Source organism: Dunckerocampus dactyliophorus, chromosome 21, assembly GCF_027744805.1.
Source record: "Dunckerocampus dactyliophorus isolate RoL2022-P2 chromosome 21, RoL_Ddac_1.1, whole genome shotgun sequence".
In the NCBI taxonomy this organism is placed as follows: domain Eukaryota; kingdom Metazoa; phylum Chordata; class Actinopteri; order Syngnathiformes; family Syngnathidae; genus Dunckerocampus; species Dunckerocampus dactyliophorus.
The window spans coordinates 9,935,241-9,952,258 of NC_072839.1; the positions used below are offsets into that span (position 1 = coordinate 9,935,241).

Here is a 17,018-nt window from a genome sequence, read left to right on the forward strand (position 1 = left end):
AGCAGCCGCTTATTACGTTACCTCTGATAAGATTGAAAGGCTGAGGAAGGGAGCGAAAGGAGGAGAGGAGAAGTGTTTTGTTCTGGTGTTATTAGATTGCGCTGCTGTTGGCGAGTCTAAAATGTAGCCTGCTAACAGGGTTAGCTTCTTGGGTGTCTTTGTGCTTGCTTCCTGCCTGGGCTCGAACCCCGCTAAATGAACGTTGAGCAGCGCGAGCCAATGAGCTAAAAGCCCGAGCTGTCAACTCGCTGTCCAGCGCGGCTCTTAAGGTGTCAGGGAGTGAGGTTTACCTCCCTGCCAACTGGCATCGGTTACACTTGCGTGTGTGTTTGTGTGTGTAGCAGCAGTACCGCCGACAGCCCGTCGCACCGAGCGCTGGGGGAAGGCCAGGAAGCGATCTCCAAATATGGACAGATGACAGAGCTCTCAGAATCCTCCTCGTCGGTGTCCCAATCTCTTTGGCAGGTAAAGCTATGGCGTTAGTTGTCTCTGCAAACATCTCTGCAGCTGACACCCCTACAGAAGGGTGCCAAAATGTTTTTCACACTGCAAATGCCGACATTTACGGTGCTACTTGCGGGGAAGATGGCTCCCGAATGTACAAGAATACAGTAGAACATCCAAAGCTACGCAATGGTTACAAACCTGGAAAATATAACTGAAAAGTCTAAAAAAAAAAACAAAAACAAAAAAAACAAATCTGTAAGGTCAGGAAAATCTTATGAGACCTTCATCTAAGCAGGCATCGTAGTATGTCTTGCTTTTTCTTTGGTCGTCCAAACCTGCTGAGCAAAAACCCGACAAGGCAGTCAAAATGTAAAGTTGAGGTGTTCAACCACAGACATATTATAAAAACATAACTGTTCAATCTTAAGTTCATGAAAACTAGTGGCAAATAAAATATGATAACATTCGTGATGATTGGACACCACATGATTTTTAGGTATCAGTGCAAAATTAACGGAATGTTTTATTATTTGGACTAATTAGCCTAGCTTCTTGCTTTGCTGCCGGTGCAGGAGGCGTTCAAGGCCCCACCCTAATTAATGTGCTTGATGGCGGGGGACGCACAAGGTAGCGATTGCGACTGGATTTCCGAAGAACAAATTTTACCCATGATTAATTTCATCATCACTCATTGTACCTCAATAATGGAACAATTACAACTATGGACTTTCCATTTCCCCCTCCAACTAACAATTTCAAAATATGCACAGAATAAAAGGTCCTTGTAAAGATCTCTGCATGTTTGGAGAACGTGTCATTTAGAAGTTAATCTGACCATACAGCATGCTAATGAAAATAGCATGTAGCTGAAATCTTAATGGCTAATGAAGGTGATGGTGAGTAGTTTTGCTTGATTTGTGTTTTATTATACAGAGGTTAACTTTTGTTTATACTTGTATGACAACACGTTATTTTCACTTTACATTGCAGTCAAACCTTCATTTTTGTATGCCTCAATTTTTCCGATGATTTGGGTTTTGTTGAAGAGTTTCGCTAAAATTTTCCCTTGTCCTGGTTTTTGTACAACATTGCGTGTAACCAACTAGTGCGTTTTCCCCGTGCCTTTATCGTTCTGCAAAATCAAGTGCCCGAACAAAACACCCTACACGTTGCTGGCTCACTGTCTCTGTATTTTTTTATTGCGTGTGACTGCTAAATAACCCTCCATGGGGCACGCAAGGATACATAGGAAGTTTGCATGAACAATAACTTTAACCCATTTGTCATTTATAATTATTTTGCATTTTTTCTGCATGTAAAAATATAATTATTCTTTATAAAATGTTTTTCCAAAATCAATTAATTAATAAATGCTGTTTCGCGGTTAACTATATGGCCTATTAGTAAAAAAAATATTGAGACACAAGTTATATGTGGTATTCTGGCCACTAGGCGTCAGTAATGACACAACACACTGACGTTACATCGCATCACCTTAACACTGCATGTAGTCAGCCATGGCATGTCCGACATGATAGAGTTAAAAAAGCGTTCTCCTTCTATTTGGAGTGGAAGTGGTACGTTTTTGGCTTCTTATTTTTTTCGACTGTATTTTTGGGTGTCTGGAATGATTTAATTGGATTAGAATTTAAAAAATTAATTGCCTCTGTTTTTAGACTTAGACAGACTTTATTGATCCACAAGGGAAATTGCTTGGTTATAGTAACTCAATTGCAGGAGAAAAAAAAAAACACTATTAAATAAAATGCAGTGCAATATGAATAAAATATAATAAAGTAAAAAGAATATAAGATAAACAATATGTCAAAATTTAAAAATAGTGTGTAAATATACAAGTAAATACAAGTACATTTACACTTTATTCGGGGGGGGGGGCAGACGGCACAGAGCAATAATGTTGTTAATTATCTTTTACAGACAGGTGAGGTATTGTAGAGCTGGAATGAATGAAGTCCTGTAGTGTTCACTGTGGGAACGGAACTGGAGGAGTCTGTTGGAGAATGAGCTCCGCTGTCCCTCTATTGTCCGATGAAATGGGTGGGTGGGGTTGTCCATGATGGAGAGCAGATTGTCCACTGTCCTCCTGTCTCTCACTGTTACAGACGCCTCCAACCAAGTGCCGATAACTTGTTCGCCTTTCTGGATCAGTTTGTCAAAAGTCAGTTTTTGTCAGTTGGATTTCCTTGGACCTTTTAGAATTAATTAATGATGAAAATCGCGAAAATCTATAAACCCAACACAAATTCCAAAGGAAGAACGTTTAAAAATCTTTTTTAAAAAAAAAACAACACAAAAATTATTCCAAAAACCGTTTACTTGTTAAATTTTGGAATGTAACCATTTTTTTGGAAAAATGTGCCCTCTAAAGCCACAAGGAGTTGCGAATTTGAACCACTCTTGTGCACGACGTCCACAATCTTACAAGCCTTCAAATCAGAAAGCGTCAAACGATTAACTTTGTGCATATGTTTTGCTTTGTCTTTGGCTTTTTGCGGCTTTTCAGCAATTTAAAATTCTCGGCAGCAACAGAATGCCAGTCAGTTCATGGTTCAATGGAAAAACAAGCCATTTTCATCATTTAAAAAAAACAAAACAAAACAAAACAAGAAGGCCAGGACAGGATGTGAAAACAGGAGATGCCCTGGGAAAGCAGGGCAGTTTGGTCACCCTATCCAATGGGGAAAAATTGCCTCGTTTTTCGTCTGACCTTTTTGGAACAAATTAATGACTAAAATTGAAGCTCCCTTGTATTTCGTATGGAAAAAAAATGCATTGAAATCATGGAATGGATTGTATTCAACCTTGGAGGTTCCAGCGTGTATTGGTTTTGAAATATTTAGCAATTGCCAAGATGGGGCTGGATTATTCCTTCAGAAACCATCAACTGATGTAATTGCGTGAAATCACGTGATGAATTGGACGCAGACAGGTATGTTCCCCCCCCATTTGGTAAGGCAAAGATGCCACACAACACAGAATGACCTCCCCTATAGAGAAATGCTTTGCAGCTTTGTGGTTCGAGTTATCTAAGTAGGAGGAAAAAGGAGATGAAAAGTAGGAGAGCGGAGTGAGAAGGAAGCTCTTCAGCAGCTGTGGGAGGAGTGCGCTGTTGTGTTGCATGCGGGGATGAGGCTGCCATGCCACCATGCTGGCTTAAAGATGTAATGAATCTTCAGTCAGGGGCTTTCCTTCCAGGGTGACAACTGGCTTTGAGGAAGGTTGTAAATGCAGGGGAGATTGTGGTATAATTCCTCAGACTGGCGTTTGTGCCCCCCAGTCACCATTCGATTATCTCCCAAATTGCTGTGTTTCACTGAGATAAAGATTTTTTATGGCTTGCTGACTTGAAACAACCAGCACAGGCAGAAGAGGGAGCGGGGAAGAGAGAAAGCAATGGCCAAACCTGCTACGCATAGTAATTTCCTTTGGTAAATGACAAAATCTTTGTTTAGGTGACATTTCCCGAAAATGACTGCGGCGAGATGAATCTGAAATATGAAATGCCGCATTTGGCATGCAAAACTATGAAAATGTATTTCTGTGCAAAATTCATGGAGGCATTTAATTTAGAACGTGTTTAATAACTATGGCAGCCTGCATCAGTAATCCTGCCCGGAGGTCCCAAAAAGATTGTCATATTTATTCTCTCCTTTCTTCACCCCCCCCCTCCTTCATTCCGAAGCCAAACATTTTTAAGGGTAAATGTTCATTGTTAATTAAGATTTACTAATTAAAATGAAAATAATTAACGAGAAAGCTTAATCTCTGAATATTAGCCCGTACTTAGAAAGAAAGGAAGTTTTTGTATGTGGCATTTCCTGTCTCCATTAAGAGTGCATTTTGTGCGATCAGTCAACGTGTGCAAAGCCTTGAGAAGATATGTCAGCGACAGGACGGCGGCTTGCCAGCCAAAGCATGGAGGATCCCTCTGTGGAGCCTTTGATCTCATCTGTAGGAGTGCTGTAATGTTACGCCACTTAAGGCACGACTCAGGCTCGGGGCGAACAAACCACCTCTGATATGGAAAAATTGGCCCACTTCACCTTTTGCCTTCACCTTGCTGTCTCGTGCAAACAATACCTCTTAAATACACACATGTGCAAATTGGAGTGCCGTGCTATTATATTTTTATTCCTTTGCTCCTTTATTCTCTTTCTCCCCATCCTCCTCCTGTGCACTCTTTTTCCGGTGTGGGGGTTTGGAGGCCTCCGTCACCTCCTCCCAAAACCTGAGATGTGCGGGCTAAACCGCTTTGCCACCAATTATACTAATTTCACTTCGGCCCAAATTGTTTTTTTGTTTGTGGTGATGGTGTTGTTTTGGTATGCAAAGACGGTCACAGGGAGCAGCTCGAGCAGTAATACATATTGGCGGAGCATGTCGAGAGTTTTGAATTTGGGAAACTAAAACAATGTTTGTGTCCAGTATCTCATACAAGTAAATACACCCCTCACATTTCAGCAGCCATTTTTATTATATCTCCTCAAAGGACAATACTACAGACTTTATCGTCTAAGTCGCGAGTATGTGTAACGAACTGGTGCAGCTGTGCAAGAAGTATGTGAGTAAACCACACCCCGAACATTAAAAGACGCGCTGGACGTTGAGTTGACAGTCCAGGCTTTTAGTGTGACGGCTAGTGCTCTCAGAGAGAAGAGCGGCAACGGTTAATCTGTGATTAATGGAGAATCCAATTAATGGACAACTATTTTGGTATTCGATTAATCATTTTGTGATTTAAAAATGTAAGTGTTTTCTGGTTTTAGCTTCTCAAATGTGAATATTTAACATTTCCTTTGTCGTCCATGAAAGAAAACCTACTATCTTTGTGTTTGTCACACACATCGGCTTTGTGTTTGGGGTGGGGGGGAAAGTGATTGACCTTTTTGCCTCTTTTTTTTGGTATGTTGCAGAGAAAACCACGAAACGCTTGTGTTTGGTTCTTATTGATTTGGTCTAGGTTCCCAAAGTGGGGTACGGCAATTGTCATCTGGGGTACGTGAATAAAAATGAGAACCAGTTGGCGCCTGACACTCACAATTACGAAGCAGGAAGAAGGAATGAGACACGACATGAAGTTCCTCATTGCTCTGTGTGAGTCATATGGATAAGTACGTTTCTTGAAGGTTTTAACTTATACTGGTGTTCCAATCCCACACGTGAAAACCTGTCAATGTATGTGCGTGTCAGGATGAGAGAATTGGGATTCCCCTGAAAATGAGATTTTATCGCTGCCTGTATGTATTTTTGTTTTTCGGATACTGCTTTATCATGTTTGTTCGACTTTCCCTTTCGATTCGGTATCAAATGAATATGCAGATTCAATCATAGCGATTGCAAGTGGACAAAAGTGAAGCTCAACTTCAACCCATTCAAAGGAAAGGATCCCCCGGCCGAAATAAAATATATGTAGGACCGATACTTAGTTACTTGACTCATCTCCAAGAGGAATCCAAATCTTATCTGTTTATCAGTGCTCATGTAAAGCTTTTATCAAAATTTGACCATGCACAATACAAATTGTTGAACCAGAATTACTTACTATACATTTAATTCACCAATTAATCATGTGTAATATTTCAATTTAATGTAAAAATGCTCTTTTTTTCTAGTGCGCAGCAGTAGGGGGTACATGGCTTCAAGTCAAATGTCTGAAGGGGTAAGGGACTGTAAAAAGTTTGGGAACCACTGGTTTAGGGCCTAACATCACGCGATTAATCGGAACAACAGGCTTCAGATTAATCGACTAAGAAAATAATCTTTAGTTGCAGCCCTTGACGGGCCTTTAGCCGACGGCTAGCGCTATCAACGCTCGGTTCGAGCCCAGGGAAGAACACAGGGCTGGCTGAACCAGAGGGGTTATATACTGTATGTTGTCCAAAGTATATGAGAGCACCATTGTTATCTAGCACTGCCCTTGATCCTCTTGGACATGGAATTCACCAGAGTTGCACAGATGGTTACTGGAATCAGTGGTGGAGCTGGTTACGCACCTTGCGTTTGGCTTCCACCTTCTTTTCTTCTGCTTGAGGATGCCTCACAAGTGCTCAGTGGGGTCATCACCTTCATCTTCAGCTTCCTCAGCAAGGCGTGGGGTGTTTGGGCTCATTTTTTGGGACAGTTTCCCTAGGGAGGGGTGTCATGCTCTGCTTCAGAATGCTGGAATTTGTCTTCCAAGCGCATGAACTGCACTCACGCAGCCCCAGACCTTAACTGTGGGTGGCAAGACACAATTATCTTGTTACTTGCGTTCCCAGTTATTTAAACAACAATGGCTCCACTCTAATATATATCAGCGTTGAATTTCTATCGTGTTGTCACATGAGAAGATATACTGTGGTGGTACCGGTAATGCTTGCTGAAACGTGAGGGGTGTACTCTGTTTTTTAAAAATAATGTCATTGATCCGAATGGGAAGGACACAAAGGGTGCATTTTGTGAAACAAAAGCTGGTTTCAACCACCCGCGCAGTGTTGGTATGATGTCACACTTGTTACGTAGCTGATGCAACACCCCCCATCCTGCCTAAACATGTTATGGTGGTAATACATGGGCTAAAGATGTGTGGCATAAAAATATCTGTGTGTGTGTGTGTTATGCTGTAGGTGCACCACAATACAACTCCCCAGCCTGTGGATGTGTGTGTGCGTTGTCTAAGGGCCACCAGAGACAAGCTTCCCAGGGGCCTCTACAGCATCAGCGTGGCCCTTCACAGCCGTCTTGGAGGCCCAGCTCTAGCCTGGAACAACACGAAAGCGCAACAAGAATGGATGGTATCCACTGACCCGGTTGAACACCAGGGCCACTCCTACGACATTGACCTGCACATCAACCAGAATGTGGCCATGGTGAGGCTATTTCAGAAACGTTTTTTAAGGGTATATTTTTAACATGATTCTAATCTTGATGCATGCCAGATATGATTGAGTGATTCCTAACCGCCGTGTTTTTTTAGCTGTGTGTAAACAGTGGAGCGTGTTTGGTTTGCAACTACGCATTGCGATTCACAGATAAGACTTGCATGGCTCAATGACAACGGAAAGATCTTCATTGGCAGGTAACAGTGACATGTTGCCTCCATTTCCTCTGTTGACACTAATATGTTTTTATTCAAGCAGGCAAAGACAGAATGGAGCGGGGCCCCCCCTTTATTTACATTATGCTCGGGGAAGTGTCTTTCCCTCAGATGTGCGTATGATGAAAAAGAGGCACAAATGCAAAACATGTGCTGCCTCTGCAACTCTGACACTGTATGAGAAACTTGCATTGATGGGAAATTCGGTGAAACGCCGCACGAGATGCAATCCTCGCAACAAGCCCGGCATTCTGCGCAGACGGCACACTACGCAATTTCTGAAATCCTCCCCCTATTTCTCAGTGTGAGGACGGCATATGAAAATATGCCACATACGCCAGCCTCCGGGTTTTTTGTTTTTTGTTGTTTCTTACCCCGGGAATCTTTGCATGAATAAAACAACAACTTTTCAACATGACATTTAACCCGCGCATGTAAATCAAACCCAAAATCAATTATTCATTCAAATAAGGGAAGTCATGTTTTATTGGAAGGAAAACGGAGTCCAAATGCAGTGAGAAATGGAAGTGTTTCTGCTGTCTGTAGGCACATTTGGAAAACAGTGGAGCAGAGGTTTTGCGGTACTGACTGAAGCTGGGCATACACGGTTTACTTACGTGCAGTCGGGAGGTATGTTTCTAACCGTTTTTTTAACATTTTCTTCAGTAAACGTAGCTTATTTTGCACATTTCCTGATCAAACGCAGGACTGAAACGTGAGATGCGTCTCCTCCCGGCTTAAGTGCACGAGCTGAGCCTACCGTCTGAGTGCGCTCCATTCAGTGCACTGAATTGGCTTTCGTGTGACATGATTATTCTTGCGAATGAGACCATAAAATACGGAGAAATGTCATAAACGGAGGCGCTGCAGTACTTCACCTCACCGTGAAGGGACGGGGGCGTGCGTGAGACGTCGCTGCCGTCCTTCCATAGAGAGGAAAAGCCAACTTACCGCTACTTTGTCAAGTCCGATTTTCGCCTTTGAGCTAAGTGCACGTTGACATAAAGGGGGGTCATGTTGTTCTACTTCCGCTGTAAAGTGAAGCGATCCCAGCCAGTGTATTTTACAAAAAAATGAGTACGTAATTATGATGGAGCGTTATGAGGAGTTCCCAAAAGACGATGACTGCTCAAAGCAACACTGTTATTATAAAAACTATACCCTAGTAGTCTTTTCGTGCATTAGCGCTCAACATTGCACAACTTTGAGATATTCACACATTAACCCTGGTCCTTACGAGGTTATGAGTTTAGCCTAAGTTGCCATGGTGACAGAGCTGCTTTAAAAGAGAGCTACCTTCTCTGAGTTAGGCTTTCAACTCAACACAGCTCGCTAGCCCACTAAACTCGTTTCGCCATATACCCCCTGAATTTGACCGCCAGAATGGAGGATTGTATATCCAAACTCAACCCAAGGTGATCAGATTTCTCTCATATGCAAATGAAAAGGTCCTCGTAAGACCACAACTGTTTTTCAGCTGATAAAACAATACTATATGTGACTAAGAAGTATTCGAAAACCAAATTATGTTTGTTTCTTGTTGTCCTCTCAATGAGCAACATGTATTAACAATAAACAAAAAAACCCTCCAAAATTGTAAGGACTTATTTGGGCAGCTTTCTTGACATATTACGTGAATTAACACAAATATTCCAAACCAAAACATCATCTGCTGGGTCGATTACATTGGTTGTTTTTGTATTTTGCCTTATTTACCAGCTCGGATTTCATGAAAAGCTTCTAAAATATACTAAACACTGTTGTCTCACACACACAGGAGGAGAGCAGAGCAGAGAGACAGCCTTTTCAATGCGTTTTCTCTTACATATTAGTCATTTCTGCATGCTTTTTGCTGTCCTTTCCACACTCGTCCGTGTCTTTGGTCTGTGTAGTGTTCACATTTGGCTTCAAATGATCTGAACGGCACCAGCGTGTGATTGTTGGGTGCACACCAGGCTTCACATCAACACACATTCACACTTGACCAGGTGTGAAGTCCCCCTAAACCTACTCTCATGTATCCAAGTTTCATTGATGGTATTGTTTCTTGAGAAGGTGTACTGCAATAAAAACGGTTGATTTTAGCCAGCTCTTTATCCATTTAGTGCAGGGATAGAAAAGGGCTCAGGGTGTGGAAAATCACGGTGTAATTCTGCAAGATCGGAGCCAGAAATTCATTGAATTGTCCTACGATCCGCTTCTAGTTCTCAGTCCTCATTTCTCATTCCCTACTGTATACTGCTGAATCAGGGATAAATTGCACAGTGCATGCCCGGCTTAAAGTGTTATATTTCTGGGGGAGGAGTGAACTCTTTAAATTGGTCTTTTTTGGTAAAGCAATTCATGCGATTGCATGGAATCCATACAGATTTAGGAGAAAAACATCTACGGTTGCTGCCAAATAAACGGAAATCAGTTTTGGATGGTCAATAGTGACAGCTGGATCTTTGTTTGGGTTTATCCTGTGATCTTCACACTGAAGTTGAAGGGTTTCTTCTCTCTATTATGCTATCCACACTAAAGGCCTCAGCTTCAGCTGGAGCATTCAGCTGATGTGGACACTGTCGGTGTATTTGTGGGCGTATTCACGGAGCTCCAGCATCCAGATGAGATTGTCTCTTGCTCCCATCAAACATAAAGAACGGGCTAGAAGCTGGCATGAAGTGAATGCAGACCTGGGATCTGATTCAGAAGTTAAACCTTTTTTTTTTTCTTTTTTTTTTTTTTTAAGTACAGCATGGTAAATGGCTCATGACACTCACCCCCGTTCCTCCTCATCTCCCCAAAAAGCTATTGACAAACTGTTGTTGTCGTTGCAGTTGAAGCGGTTGATCAGATTTGTCTGACTATCAGGGCTGGCTTGGTTGTTTTCTTTCTCCCGTCTGGCCCACACTATATGGCGTGCAATCTTCCCCAGCCTTCACTTAGAGGAAATGAGGAATTAGTGATAGTAGGAGGAAGCCAGGAGCTTATTTTTCTTTCCTCCCTCTCCCTCCGACTCTTTTTCATGCAGCCCTTCGCTTTGGGTTTTGAATTTAGAGAGAGTCACTTCAGCTGGCGAGTGGGAGCGAAAGAGTCAGGCCTGCTGTCTTTGTTGTTGTTTTATCCCTGACGCACTAAATAAGAAGCAGCACAGACGTTTTAGGGTGAAGAGGATTTCAGAATTTTTGGGATCCCCTTTCCTCTTCCGATGTGTTTGCATGGTCAGTGAGGAAGTATTGAAGCGGACTGCAGAGTGATAATCACATGATGGGAGGTTTTTTTGTGTGTGTTTCTATTAGCTGGTGGGAAATTACAACACAATAAGGCCACAATTCTCAAAAAATTTGCAGGAAAATCTTTGGTTTTTTTTGTTTTTTTTTGTAGAACCAAACCATTCCGAGCCATTTTCATTGGCATCATTCTGTTGCAATAGTGAATAACTTGCACATAAAGCAAGTGTAGCAATATGTTAACCACTGTTAACCTGTTAAACTCACATACTCCAGGGGGCGCGGCTGTGTTGTTGCTATGGTAATTGCTACACTTGGATCAATAAACACAGGAGACGAACATCAGCTAAAAGCTAAACCAAAACAATTTTAAGCACATATACTCGACAAATGTATCAATGTAACACTTTTGTTTTTGCTCCCATTTTTCATGAACTTTAAAAGATGTACAACTTTTTTTAATGTACACAAGAGGCCTGATCTGCAACACAGGTGCATTTTATTGATAGCCTTTTGAATGCACACGGATGCTGTGGATTGCTTTGGATTGGTTTACACCATTTGAGGTAAATGGTGGTTACACCAGATAATGACTGGTTTTTGGAAAAATGCAGTTAAACTGCATATTTTGGGGTGGCCTTTTCATTTTGGCCAATTTAAGTCACACCTGTGCAATAATCAGGCGTCTAATCAACATCTTGACATGCCACACCTGAGGTGGATGAATTATGAATGCTCACTAAAACAGATTTGGGAATGTTTTATTATTAAGGGGAAAAAAAATCCAAACCTACATGGCCCTGTGTGAAAAAGGGATTGAGATCTATCAGTCATTATCCACAAATGGCGAAAACATGGAACAGTGTTGAACCTTCCCAGGAGTGGGAATGAGCCCAAGAGTGCAGCGACGACTCATCCAAGAGGTCACAAAAGACCGCACAACAACATCCAAAGAACTGCAGGCCTCACTTGCCTCAGTTAAGGTCAGTGTTCATGACTCCACCAGAAGAAAGACACTGGGCAAAAACAGCCTGCATGGCAGAGTTCCAAGATGAAAACTGCTGCTGAACAAAAACAACATTAAGGCTCGTCTCAGTTTTGCCAGAAAACATCTTCATGATACACAAGACCTCTGTGGTTGGACGAGACAAAAGTTTAACTTTTTGGAAGGTGTGTGTCCCGTTACATCTGGCGTAAAAGTAACGCCGCATTTCAGAAAAAGAACATCACACCAACAGTAAAATAAGGTGGTGGTAGTGTGATGGTCTGGGGCTGTTTTTCAGCTACAGGACCTGTAAGACTTGCTGTGATAAATGGAACCATGAATTCTGCTGTCTACCAAAAAATCCTGAAGAAGAATGTCCGGCCATCTGTTCGTGACCTCAAGCTGAAACCAACTTGGGTTCTGCAGCAGGACAATGATCCAAAACACACCAGCAAGTCCACCTCTGATTGGCTGAAGAAACAAAATGAAGACTTTGGAGTGGCCTAGTCAAAGTCCTGACCTGAATCCTATTGAGATGCTGTGGCATGACCTTAAAAAGGTGCTTCATGCTGGAAAACCCTCCAATGTGGCTGAATTACAACAATTCTGCAAAGATGAGTGGGCCAAAATTCCTCCACAGCGCTGTAAGAGACTCATTGCAAGTTATCACAAACGTTTGATTGCAGTTGTTGCTGCTAAGGGTGGCCCAACCAGTTATTAGGTTTAGGGGGCAATCACTTTTCCACACAGGGCCTTGTAGGTTTGGATTTTTTTTCCATTAAAAATCAAAACTTTCATTTAAAAACTGCATTTTGTGTCCAGTTGTGTTGTCATTGACTCATATTTAAATTAGTTTGGTGATCTGACACATTTAAGTGTGACAACCATGCCAAAAAAATAAGAACTCAGGAAGGGGGCAAACACTTTTCCACACCACTGTGTGTTGAGTACAATGGATTCTCAGAAGAAACACAGCCTTTATGTAAAAATATATATTCAAAAAGCAGCCGACATGCATTATATAAACATTGCCTTGAAAACGTATTTCATACATGAAAAGAGTGATATAAAATATGATTTGAAGTCATAACCTAGTGTCCTACATCACAGTCATACCTTCTTTTTTTTTTTTTCTCTAGATTCACGCTAAAAGCAAATCAAATCTCTGTGCTTTCCATTCCGACTAATAAAGAGATTAAATATTTCCACCTGGTGATGGATGAAGTGGCCCACTCCTCACTGTCAGTTCATTTTTTACACAATTCTCCGGGTAAATAAGAATGCATGTGTTTGGCATGGAGGGCGATAAGCACTAACGCTATTTGCCTCATGCAAGATCGCCTTAATAATACCATCAGTCTGATTGATGGCTGCCTCCATGCGTGGCCAATTCAGTAACCGTCAGCTCGTCCTGTTCCTTACACTTTGCTTGGATGCTTTATCACTCTCGCATCTCACTTTTCTGGACGGGTGGGAATGACAGTTAAGGAGGTTCGCACCAAAAAAAAAAAAAAAACATGGAAATGAGTTAAAGAGGATTCAAGTCTAGGATGCACGAGATTAAATTGACCCCTGAGGGCTCCTTTTCCTGTTGTTACCTTCTGTCTGTCATTGGCTTTGTGGTTGAGAGCAAGTCTGTGCATGTTTACTTCATTAGTGCTGCATTAATAAATGTGCTGTGTCCATACAGTATGTGTGCTTACGTTGCGGGATGCACCTGCAGGCATCATCTGCATAAAATGAGGAGTTAGGTGGCGCCTGCTTTGTGTCTGCAGATCTTGCCTCCGACCTGCAAGCTTCTCCCCTCCATGGTCCTGGTGTTCCAACTGATTGCAGCACCTGGGCAGAGCAGCTACATGAAGTCAGTGCTGGCTTGGGGAGCGTTTCCGGTTTGTGGACCAAGGCTTGGCCTGGTCCAAGGCAGGTATGCTATATACAGTAGAGAATCTAACACAGTGGTTGTATCCATCCATCCATTTTCTATACCGCTTCATCCTCATTAGGGTCGCGGGGGCATGCTGGAGCCTATCCCAGCTGACACAAAATCAAAACAATTTGTTTTGTTTGGTCTCTACTTGCTTGCTCAGCAGACAGATAACAGGTTCTCAGGAAAGACTTAAAACAAATGTCCTAGCTCGATGCTAATTTACATTGAAAATCCCATGCACGTGCTAGCGATTAGCATTAGTGATTTAACATTCTGATTTTGAACACCTCCAAAAATGACAGTTAAGTAGACTAACAGCACACACCGCTTAAACAGCTGATATATGACAAGCACAAAGTATCTCCAGGTAAGAACTTTCTAAGGCTCAACAAGAGACGGCACGACACATTCAACATCATAATGGCAGTAGACTTTGCATACGTTGTTAGTCTTCTTCTATGACAAGGTAGCAACAGCGTTGTCCCGCTGCAATCCCCCTCAGAATTAAAACGCAAGATTGGGACCGCGACCCAGCAGTTGGCCGTCACTGTTTTGGTTTACCGTGTGCATAAACCACCAAAACATACGTCTATACTTTACTTGCACTGTTTTATTGAACCAGGTACAAAACTCCCCTGCTTAGAGGAGAGCCCAACTGTCAAGTGGACCAGTTTCGGAAAATCGAAGCCCTCATGTCCTCTGATCTGGATCACTGGCTGTGCAACATGTACTTTCAGGTAGGCTATTCAAAATGATGATGCTGGAATTCAAAAAATAAAAAATTGCTCTTATAAAGCCCTACTGGGGACGTGCGGTTTTGCGCGTCTGTAGCTTTAATGCAAATGAGCTGTGTTTGTCCCCAAAGCTCTATCGTGCACATTTCCTTCCTTTGTCTACCAACAAAAAAGATGCCATACAGTATATCAAACAAAAGGAAGGCGGGATGACACAAATGCTAGCAGCACCAGTATCGCTATGTGAGCTAAAACGCTCACATTACAGTCCCCTTTTTAACAGCCGCATCATGCGAAATGAAAAACACGATACATGATCAAACATAAAGCTCATCATCTGTAGCTGACTGAGGGGTTGTTGGCAGATGTGAGCGCCAAGCTTCATTTAAATATGTGTAGCGAAGCCTGCTTTTTTTTTTTTTTTTACAAAGCTGTCCTACGTGAAGTGGTCGGCCTCATCTCGTTAGAGGCTCAGGGGGATGGCGGTTTACGTCATGAAAACTCTTGAGCGCCTCTTCTGTCGAAAGTGGAGTATAACCAGGTGAAGGAGATGATGGATTGCGTTAACGCCACATACTGTAGTGTATTGTGCATTTTCTATTAGTAACAAGCATGGTCTTTATTGAATCAAACTGTTGTTATTTCATGCGGTGACATACTCATTGCGGCTGTTTGATCACTCTTACCTGTAGTGTAATTACACACACGGGGCTCTCCCACGAATAATGGCTGTAACTATCGTGCACCTGCAGAAAACAATAAAATCAGTATTTGAACTAAAAAATATTGACGCTTTTTTTTCCTATTCAAGATAAAGGCACGCCCAGCTGGAGCATCCAGGGCACCCGAGTGCTCCATCCCCCTGCAGACACCACCTTTAAACGCTTCTGTCATGCTCCAGCCTGTGGTCAGGCACAGCCAACCGCGATGTCAACACGATCCGCAGGCCAGCCATCCTCAGTCCCAGTTGAACCCGCTCCATGCCGGCACCGGTAGTGGAGCAGGAGAGCCCGCCGTGATTCACTCTCCCCAGGGCTCTCCCTTTCACCTGTCAGCTGACTCCACTTGTTCTTCGTCTCTGCCAGGTAGGGGTTCAATCAAATCTTCAGTCCCTCGCCCCCCCAATGGACTATGCCACAGTGGGTAGAAAATGTCACCCGAATGTCACTAGAAGAGGGATTGGAAGAATGGCAGCTTTCAGGGCTTTTCTCTACTGGTGCACGAGCGCTGGAGGGCAGGGATGGGTTAAGACAGTGGGCACAGCTTGGAAGGTGAAGTATGTTTTACCAGACTCTATGCCAAATAAATCAACAGAAGCATAGAAGAAGTAATCTAACCAAATATTTGAACAGCAGCTTATTACGGGTGAGGTGTCTAACCATAACACCTCTAAGTGCCTAAAGATCTGCTTGGTAGAAACGGGGAACTCCATATGAATGGCCACAAGTCATAGACCATTTGGATAAAGCTTCTTAAAATTTGAAGATATCTGTGTTACATGCACACAAACATGTCCCCCAGATCAGTTTTGAGCACGACCCAGAGGGGGTGCCACAAATACAACCCTGAATCAAATGGCTTTTGCCAACCCTACTCTACAGCTTCCAAATTTGAACATGTTTTCATTCAGTCAATTTTGTTGATTTTAAAGCAGATCCACCGCAGACTCTAGTAATCATTTCCATTTGAGGAGATAAACGTGGCAGTTTTATCCGGAACCGTATCACAATTGTACCCGTGAGTATTCTCATCCATCCAAGTCATTGTGCTCTCAGGGCGTTGAATTGATAGCAACTGCACTGTTTGTGTTGTCTAAGAAGACGCTTGGCCTCTCATCCGTTCATGCTCAAACACTAGATAGGACAGCTCTAGTCTGACCAGATAAGGACGGGTCTGATCTCCATGTACAACAATTAGGGGCGTTCCCATCAATCGGCCACCGATCAGCACATATCCAGAAAAAGAACTGAATTCATCGGACTTTCTCATCGGTGGAAGACACCAGGTTCCGCTGACTGTTCGCTCACTTGGATCCCCACTTCTACTACCTGGAAGGGAAGATTTTTTTTACCCAGCAGGGGGGTTGGGGGCCTACCCTGGCCAGCTGTGAGACATGGTCACTCCAGGATGTCCGAGGTCCGCCCCCAAGGCCTCCGTCAGGTTGCCTCCCATCTGAAGTAGAAGCCCGAGTCAACTGGTAGATTTGTCCACGGTTTTCCCTGACATTATCTGTCAGCTCTGATCCAACTTCTTAAAGCACGGCCTTCTTGGTCCTCACTTCAAACACTCATTCGGTATCGATCCCCGTGCTGTTAATCCAGCCTCACGCCTCATCTTTATTTAACAGTCCTCAAAAGTTTCCGCTTTAAACATCACACGGGCTTTTTAATTACAAATGAGTTGTGACAGGTCTGCTGGGTAGCACCCTGGCCCATTTTAAACGTGATGCCGACTGACAGCTCGGCGGTGTTCTCCCAGCGCTGCAACATGTGGAAGAAATTGGTCCTTTACATTTCACAGCTTGTCGCTTCCTCCGCCAACTGACCTGTGACCCCCCCACGGAGAGCCTAACGCCCACGAGGGAGGTGTCCCCAGCGAGCTGAGTGGCTTTCGAGGG

General features: G+C 43.0%; 1 protein-coding gene across 10 annotated transcripts in view; it reads left to right on the plus strand.

Annotated features, from left to right (window-relative positions):
• Positions 1-17,018, plus strand: part of ofcc1 (orofacial cleft 1 candidate 1) — a 126,336-nt gene that overhangs the window by 43,746 nt on the left and 65,572 nt on the right. For 8 of the 10 annotated variants that reach the window (XM_054766169.1, XM_054766172.1, XM_054766171.1 and 5 more), the window contains 5 exons: positions 342-465; positions 7,074-7,316; positions 13,516-13,664; positions 14,290-14,404; positions 15,213-15,486. In XM_054766169.1, coding sequence (XP_054622144.1) covers positions 342-465; positions 7,074-7,316; positions 13,516-13,664; positions 14,290-14,404; positions 15,213-15,486 — 905 coding nt within the window. The remainder of the gene's footprint in view (positions 1-341; positions 466-7,073; positions 7,317-13,515; positions 13,665-14,289; positions 14,405-15,212; positions 15,487-17,018) is intronic. The other 2 variants (XM_054766173.1, XM_054766175.1) reach the window with 1 other exon arrangement.